Here is an 8,525-nt window from a genome sequence, read left to right on the forward strand (position 1 = left end):
TCTGGGATTAGCTTCCTTTTATTTACTTATTTTTGGGTACAGGTGGTCTGGGATCCTCAGATTTTGGTCAGCCTGCCTGGAAACTCTTCCAAGTTTGAGATTACAACTCATGTGCTGGAGACTGGGATAAGGGCTCTGGGCACTTGAGAGCAGACACAAGACAGAGCAAAAGTGACCCACCAGAGACACTGAGCTTAGCTGCAGCATCAACTTTTCCAGGTTATTTTCTCAGCACAGCTGGCTTGGGGGCTGTACTGTCACACATCCATGCTTGGCTGAGTGATCCAGCACAAATGACCCCATTTTCCCAGGAATGCAGAGGGAGTTTGCTGCGAGCATGGCTCCATTGGCCACAACAGAAATCAGGCGTGTAAATCCCTTTCTTTTAGCCTCAAACTGGTCAAAGGGAGAATTAAATCCCCAGCCTTTCTAGCCCTTGTAGGGGAAAGAACTGAATGGAGCAGGGACAAGCAGCAAGTAATGATCTCTGCCACCTCCCCTGTGCACTACCCAATTTATTCTGAAGTGCTATTTTTGCTCAGCCTCAGACATTTCAAACATTTTGCCTGGAGCAAAAAATATCACATTTCCCAGCTCGATGAGCAACTTGCACAGAGTTGTGCTAAACACTTTATGAAAACACTGTTCTGTGAAATAAAACATGTGGTATTTTAGCATTTTTGCTCAACCTGACTTACCTGACAGGCACTGCAGGTCATGAGAGGGAGCCAGCCTGAGTGACTTCACATCAGGGCACCAGTGCATTGCATTTTGTATTGATGGATGGATGGATGGATCAAGGTGCTTGTCTGGGCTCTGGTGCCCTGTGAAAACATTAAAATGATTATTGTGTTTAGAACCAGATAAGCAGCACCTTAATATTGCTGGATGTGTTGTGTCCAGTACACAGCTTTCAACTGGCTCAGCAAAATGCAAGTGGCTGTCACTTCCATCCCTGCAGAAACCCCCAGTCAATGCCCCACAAGCCTTGGCTCCCTGCACCAGGATTGTCCTCCATCCTCTTGGAAGAGCACCTGAATTAACAGATAATGTATGTATAGCTCTGGGCTCCCACCATCTGCAGCCTAATCCTGGTGCTATCAATCCAGTTCTGTTTTAATAAGCAATACATGGATTTTCCTGTTTTGCCTCTGATGGTAATTGGTGAGTGACCTCCCTGCTGTCACCCATGTGCTTTTCCACCCTGTTTTCTGCCCTGTTGTGGAAGGGGAGAGGGGAGCAGCTGGGTGGGCACTGGCAGCTGGCCATGGTCAGCCCAGGACTGCAAACAGCAGAACAGGCACATACCTGCTCTTCTCATGGTCCCAGTCCTGTAGAAACAAGCCATGGAAGAGGATTTGTTAACAAATTTAAGTTTGCTCATTTGTTAACACACTTAGGTGTGTACATTGCAAAATACACTTGGTTCAGACTGGCCACATTAGTTTCATTCATTATCAGCTATCTGAAAATAGATGTTAAAATAATACCTCTTTCATCATAATTTATTGAAAAAATAATAAATTCTTACTTCTTAAAATTTTTGTACCTGTAGTTCCTGTTGAGGGTTTAGCCAAGAAGCACTCCTGTCTGATGTTAAACAATAGCGTGTTTCCTAACTGGAAAAAAAAACAAACCTAACTAATTAGTTTTATTTGTTTTTTCCCATGGTTGATTAGTCCAACATACATACTAGGGAGGGAAACTACCTCCCTAGGGATGCCTCAACACAAACAGCCAGAAATGACTAAACTAAAATCAAAACCTCCCTTAACCTGCTCAAAGGAATATTTGCAGCAGAGATGTATTTATCTCTCTGTTTTACTCACAGTGACAGCATTTGAACAAAACAGGAGCTGGGAATGGACAGTTCTCCATAACATCCAACTGGAAAACAAAACTGCTGCCAAATCTAGTGGAATTGGATTATCCCAGTCCTCTAGGTAGGCTTTCAGCAGCCTCCAGCATCAGCTTTGGGCAAATAAATATCCCACAGAGCTGTCCCAGGTTCCCTTCTGCAGCAGCACTGCTGGGACAGCTCTGCTCCAAAAACTCTTCTTGTGCTTGGACACACATGGAGGAAAACACACTTTTGGCCTTTTTTACACCTCCCCTGAGTCTCAGTCTCCTCTGTGCCAGGGTTTTGCCTCCTGTCCCCTCCCAGCCTGGCAGGGCTGAGCCTGTTTGGCACCTCAGCAGGGCTGATGTCACCAGAGCTGTTAACTGTGCCCAGGAGCAGCAGTGACCCCGGGGCTCTCATCACAACTGAGACACACTGGAGCAGCTTTTCAGCACCGTGTGGTTCTTTAGAACAGTGGCAAGGCTAAAAAAGAAAAATCAGTATTATGAGACATCTACGAGCTCCTACCAAGCCCCCAGGTGTCTTCAGGAGTTTCAGGCTCTTGTCTGAGCAGCAGAATTTTGGCCAAAGACACTAAAATAGCCCCAGTAAAATCAGATGTCTTTAGGATGCCACTGCCAAGTCCTCGTAAGTAACAGCAAAGAATTTCACGACTTGGTGCAATGTAACCATGTAAGGGCAACTCTGTCCATCTTGTACAGTAGAGTACAGTTCATTCCCTTTCATGGCCCTCGAACATCTGAACTATTCCTGTTCCAGGAAAACAAAGAACATTTTACATCACAATACTCCAAAATGCAGCTGAAAGTGGATTTTTAAAGGGATACATGTCCTCCCTGGATAGGATTTTGTAGAAACTTTGGTAGAAGTCACACTGTTTTGCTGGTGATGATGGTGTGAACTTCAGGAAGCCTTTAGCACAGCACTAATCCATTCCCAACTGAACTGTTTCAGGATATGGCACCATTAACATTTCATATTTTGCCAAGAAATTAATGAGAGAGTGATTTGTTTCAATTCTTTTAAATTCCGAAAACCAAATGGCAACAATCAGTGTTACAAAGCACAGAACATTTTAAAATTACAACATAATCCTTAAACACTCAAACCAAAAGTGTAAATTTGGGTCAGCTGTGTACTAATGGGGTTGTACTGTTTAAAAAGACATCTGAGAGACCTCAAGTTCATCTTGAACTTTTAAGCTGTCAGTTCACTGTGCCTTATGGAGGAATTCCACTGAAATCCACATGGATGAACAGAATCTCAGGGGATTAGGAACAAATCAACAATATTTAAACTCTTTGGTAAACCAGCCATTTATCAGCAGCAAACAGTTAAGTGTTTTATTTAAAGTTCTACCCTAATGCCAAGGCAGAAGCAGCTAATTTAAGATATGTCAGAAAAAAATACCAAGTCCAATTAAAACTTATCTCCTCTAACTCTGCACAAAGGAAAGTAATAAGGATTGGACATAAGCCAAGTTGAAATCTCTCCAGTTTGAAAACTGTATTTTTCTTTCCAGAAAATGTTTTCACAGATTTATCTCCTGGAAAAAATGAATTATTTCTAGATCACAACACTGTCATCCCTCCTCCCCCTTTTTCTTAATGCATCTTTCATGATTAAACTTAGATGTCAGAAGAAAATAGCCCAAAAATAAAGTAAGGATTAACTCCCCCCCCTTGTTTTAGTATTTAAAAGGTTTCTCTCATGCACTTTGTGTACTAAGTTCAACACAAATTCAACATGAACCAATTTTTTTGCCTTTTTAGCTGAGTTCCTATCTACTTGCAACACCCAGGAGTTCATCTTTTAAAAGTTCTATCAGCTCAGAGAAATAAATTCAAGTGTTATCAGTGAGAAGAGAGACTGTGCAGCCAAAGATGTTTCAGGTTATGGCTCTGTTATAAAGGGCTCTCAGCCCATTGAGTTCTGACTTCTCTGCTGCAACTGCTCCTGGAATGAAGGTTTGTATCTATACAGTAGCTTACACTCTAAATCCTAATTTATGATTTGCAAAAAAATCCTATCAAAATTACAAAAAAAAAAACCAAACCCACACCACACTGTAACTACATATTAACACAGCCTGATGAGCTCTGCTAATATTCAGTAGGTATCCATGGTGCCAGAACAGGACCTTCCAAACAAACATCAAACAAACATGCTGCACTTTGTCATGTCTGAGAAGAAAAACACAGATAAGGAGGAAAGTGCCACACTTGGGTAGTTCAGCCATTCTCCTTAGTCCAGAGGCAACAGCATCCCTGTTCCAGGCTGTCCCCAGAGGCCTGAGCCTTGTTTCCCACACACACATGCACACAAATCAGAAATAAATAATTTCTGATTTGCAAACAAGTCAGAAATAAAGCACATGGTAAGCGCCTCTCACTGGTGACAGCTTGAAGAAAAACAGGAAAGCATCACCAAAGAGCCTCTGTCACTTGGAAGAGTTCTGGGAGGGTCTGTGCAGAGATTTGAGGCTGGACAACTGCAAATGTTAACCCAGGGATGACCACAAGCAGGGAAGTGTAATGTGGATGTAACCTCTGAGTAATGCTTGAGTGCATGCAGATCAGGATACACCACCAGGACAGTCCTTGTGTAGTTGTATTATGGAACTGGTAAAATGCAGCTGACAGGGGAAATTTTTCCATGCAAGTCATACCCTATTACATTACTTTAAACCCAAACCTATGTATGACATTTATTTAAACAATAATCACAAAGTCACAAATAAACCTGCTGTGTGCAAACAAAATCTACCAACACAAAAGCAGCACCTGGAAGAAAGGACAGAATCATTCTTGGATCCTAACAAGAATTCCCTTAGTTTTTGCAGTGTAAAAGCAGCAAGCTCAGTTAGATTACTCCATTGCAAGTGTTCCATTACAGATGCAAAACTTATTAAATCTGGAAAAGAACAATGACAGTGAAGCCAAGAAGAAAGTGGAAATCCTTGACTTTCAACTCTGGCATTGCTTTACAAGTTGATTTATTTTAAGAATTCACAATCAGAATCCGTTTTAAGACACATTTTCAAGTCTTTTAAGACTAACTATAATAAACCCACTTGTGTTTATGATTTGAACAAAAGACACAGCACAATACAGTTTTAAACTGTTTATTTCACACGTTCCATAATGGAGTTTCTTCAGTTAAAAGTTCCTAGAAGAAAATGAAATAAACATTGTTAAAAATGAGTTTGCTTCAACAGCTCAAGTAAGTATCTTTAACCAACTGTGTAATCATCCTATAAATACAACATACAGACTGTCATCCTAAAAGCTGGATTTGGGAATGGAAGTTCCCCCTGCAAGAGTTAGAGGATAAGATAAACAGACGTACTTGGAAACAATTCCATCATTTTTCGCCAGACGCAAAATGGAATCATCTGATTCACCCTGGAAAGAGAAAAGAAAATATTCTCAAGTGTCCAAATAATTGCTGACACGTGTAGAAGAAAGGCAGCTGCAGCAGTTAGTGCAGATTAGTGTTTTCAAAATAAACTGTTAATTCTTTGTCATTCTTAACGGTAAGAAATTGCTTTAACTGCATAAAAATATGCATTTGTATGAACAACCTATATTTATGGATAAGTGGACTTGTAATGAACTTCTCACACCACTTTTAGGTAAAGGCAGTATCATCTCCAGTAACTACAAAAAACAGATAAAAGCCAGGATTAACACCTTGGTATACATCCTTAAAAGAAAGAAAATCACTTGCATCCTTTACTTAAAAGAAAACCAAACAAATATCTCCAGAAAAAATTGACTAGTCTGAATTAATCCAAGGTCCTGGCACAGTGTGCCCATTGAAGCTGTGACTGCCCCATCCCTGGAAGTCTCCAAGGCCAGGCTGGACAGAGCTTGAAGCAACTGGGACAGTGGAAGGTGTCCCTGCCCATGGCAGGGGTGGAATGAAATGACCTTTAAGGTCCCTCCAAACCAAACCTTTCTGTGATTTTGTGAATTTGTTCACATCTTCATTACCCCCAAAAACCACTGTGAAAACACACTTCACACAGTGTTTTCAGGGCCAGATACACATCTAATGAATGACTATTGATCAGAAAAAGCAGCACAGTAACTCTGCAGCTCAGGGAGGCACTCACCATTCTCCGGATGGGGCCGCAGATGGCGTAAGTCTTGAACTGGCCATTCACCCTGCCTGTCACCTTGTCCACCTGCAATCACAGCAAAACTGATTCACACAGATTCTTACCAAGGTTTACACTCTCACATCACACTTGCCAAGCATCCTAAGTTAATAGCTGCAGAAAAATACTTGTAGTGTTGAGAAAATAAACCACAAAATCTCAAGGCAAACACTGAAGTTAGAAAGTCAAGCTACAGTGATCTTTGCACAGCAAATTTGCAACTACATTGTCTAGCCATAAAATTTAGTGCATCACACAGACTGACAAGAAATCTTAACTAGAAGAAAAAAATATTTTAGTTCTGAACAAGTGGAAAAGCTCAGTGTAAAGTAGATTTTCCTGCCTTTACTCTTGTTTTATTTCTTTTAACTAAGGTCATACAGAAAATTGAACCGAAGGGGGAAGGGCACAGGCTTGTTCCATGGGTAGGAAAATGCCCAAGCTGAGAGACCTAAATTGTCTCACTTTCCCAAGCTGCTGAGAAATTTAACAGGAAAAAGACTAAACAATATAAATCAAGGAATTAAACAGAGTAGTGAACCCTGTAATACCAGGTGGGTTCAATTCCATGCCCTGCTAATCTCTGATCCTTTGAAAACACTGGGATCACTGAAGGAATGAAACACGGTGAACAGGGAAAGTATTTGCCTTAACAACTACAGGAAATCATAATCAGGGTGGTTTCTTAAAGCATTTTTTTTTGTATAACTCAGCAGACTCAGATTTTTAATAGATATAGGAATGTGGTCTCCTATTCAAGAACCAAATTAAGCTCTGTAGGTCATAAGCTACAGGAATATTGTGTCCACAAAATTCCTAAAAGCTGAATTTGATAAATTGGAAAAAATCCACAAACCATGCTACAAGGAGCTTAAATTAACTGGAACCCACATGTATTAACTGGGGACCTGCAGAAGTCAAGGTGTATTGTGACTTTCTTCACTGAAGATACATCATAAACTGTTTAATTCTGTAACTTTTATCAAAAGTTTAACTCTCCCATCATGTATCCTGTTAATAAACTTACCTCAGAAATGTTTATCTGAATGGAAGCATGATCCTTAGCACCAATGATTCGGTTGCTAGCAGAGCTAAGGAATATAACAAGATAGATTTAAACAAAAGGAAATAGACAGTGACAATGACAAAGAAATCTACTAGAGCCAATTCCACAGGCAAATTAAAACTGCACAAGAAATTTACTCTAACAGTTTAAGCTTTCATTGCTTAGAAGATTAAAATGCAGCTTTAAGTACATTTAAAGGAAATTTTCACTTGGTAGCATCACACTAATTAGCCAATTATCCCTCCACTTGCTTCTATGTGTACAGTTCATCTTCACAGAGTGTACAGGGCAGTACAGGCCTTCAAAACACACATAAGTTAATTTTCTTTTCAAAAATGCAAAAATAAAGTCATCAAGGTAATGAATAAGATCAGATTCTATGACTTTTTTACTGAAAGCCACTACAGTCAAGGACACCAAGGTTGGAAATGCTCAGGAATCACAGGCTGTAAAACATATTTGATTCAATCTAATAAAATCCATACAAGTAGCTTATTTTTAGTGACTTTTTAAACTGACAGAAAACTGATTTTCCCCCCCACCCAGATATTCGCTGCTACAAGAAGCCCCTCGGGGCCACTCCAGCCCTGCCCCTCAGTCACCACTCACCATTTCCGAGGGACATAAAGGTCCACGAACTCCCCAGCGTCGTTCTGCATCTCGTCCTGGTCCCTGCTGAGGCAGTAGGCACAAACACCTGGAAGAATCATGGAATGTCGCGAGTTCGAAGGGGCCCACCAGGATCATCGAGCCTAAATCCTGGCCCTGCACAGACACCCCAACAATCCCACCTGTATCCCTGGCAGCGCTGCCCAAGCGCTCCTGCAGCTCTGGCTGCCCCGTGTCTGGCAGTGCCCAGCACCCTCTGCGGGAAGAACCTTTACCCAAAATCCACGCTCACCCTCCCTGCCACAGCTCCAGACCTTCCCCCGCCATGAGGTGATGCCGGAGCCCGGCGGGGCCCACGGGCTGTGCCCTGCAGCCGAGCCTCGCGGGCAGAGCAGGCCCCGCCGGCCCGGCCTCAGCATCGCTCCCGGGGCTCCGCCGCCATCGCCCCCGCCACCGCTCCCGGCCCCGCCACCGCCCTCATCGTTCCCTCAGTCCCCCCTCCCACCGCTCCCAGCCCCGCCACCGCCCTCATCGCTCCCACTGCCCCCAGCGTTCCCTCAGTCCCCGCTCCCACCGCTCCCGGCCCCGCCACCGCCCTCATCGCTCCCACCGCCCCGCTCGTTCTCTCAGTCCCCGCTCCCACCGCTCCCGGCCCCGCCACCGCCCTCATCGCTCCCACCGCCCCGCTCGTTCTCTCAGTCCCCGCTCCCGCTCCCGCTCCCACCTCACGCGCGGCCGAGCGGAAAGGAAGAGGCGGGACCGGATATGGAATTACGTCACGTTAGTGTGACCGCTTCCGTAAGGCCGCGTGACGTCACGGCGCGGGC

General features: G+C 43.2%; 1 protein-coding gene across 4 annotated transcripts; it reads right to left on the reverse strand.

Annotated features, from left to right (window-relative positions):
* Nucleotides 1–4,969: 4,969 nt before the first annotated feature.
* Nucleotides 4,970–8,478, reverse strand: RPS21 (ribosomal protein S21). 4 transcript variants are annotated; one of them, XM_056507264.1, is made up of 6 exons: nucleotides 8,423–8,478; nucleotides 7,699–7,786; nucleotides 7,051–7,114; nucleotides 5,979–6,050; nucleotides 5,210–5,265; nucleotides 4,970–5,029 (listed from the first exon to the last, which is right to left on the reverse strand). In XM_056507264.1, exons 2-6 carry the CDS (start codon nucleotides 7,746–7,748, stop codon nucleotides 5,020–5,022), a joined length of 252 nt encoding a protein of 83 aa, XP_056363239.1. In that variant the 5' UTR covers nucleotides 7,749–7,786; nucleotides 8,423–8,478; the 3' UTR covers nucleotides 4,970–5,019. The 4 variants fall into 4 exon arrangements, with proteins under 4 accessions (XP_056363239.1, XP_056363238.1, XP_056363241.1 ...); XM_056507263.1 differs by having other exon boundaries at nucleotides 8,378–8,426; XM_056507266.1 differs by lacking the exon at nucleotides 8,423–8,478 and adding an exon at nucleotides 8,309–8,356.
* Between the last annotated feature and the right edge of the window lie 47 nt (nucleotides 8,479–8,525).

Source organism: Oenanthe melanoleuca, chromosome 20, assembly GCF_029582105.1.
Source record: "Oenanthe melanoleuca isolate GR-GAL-2019-014 chromosome 20, OMel1.0, whole genome shotgun sequence".
Taxonomy (NCBI): domain Eukaryota; kingdom Metazoa; phylum Chordata; class Aves; order Passeriformes; family Muscicapidae; genus Oenanthe; species Oenanthe melanoleuca.

Coding starts and splice junctions, on each gene's coding strand:
- RPS21 (XM_056507264.1), bottom strand. CDS start 7,748: ATGCAGAACGACGCTGGGGAGTTCGTGGACCTTTATGTCCCTCGGAAA. Junction 7,115..7,698: donor CTTTATGTCCCTCGGAAATG/GTGAGTGGTGAC, acceptor TATATTCCTTAG/CTCTGCTAGCAACCGAATCA. Junction 6,051..7,050: donor TTCAGATAAACATTTCTGAG/GTAAGTTTATTA, acceptor CTGTGATTGCAG/GTGGACAAGGTGACAGGCAG.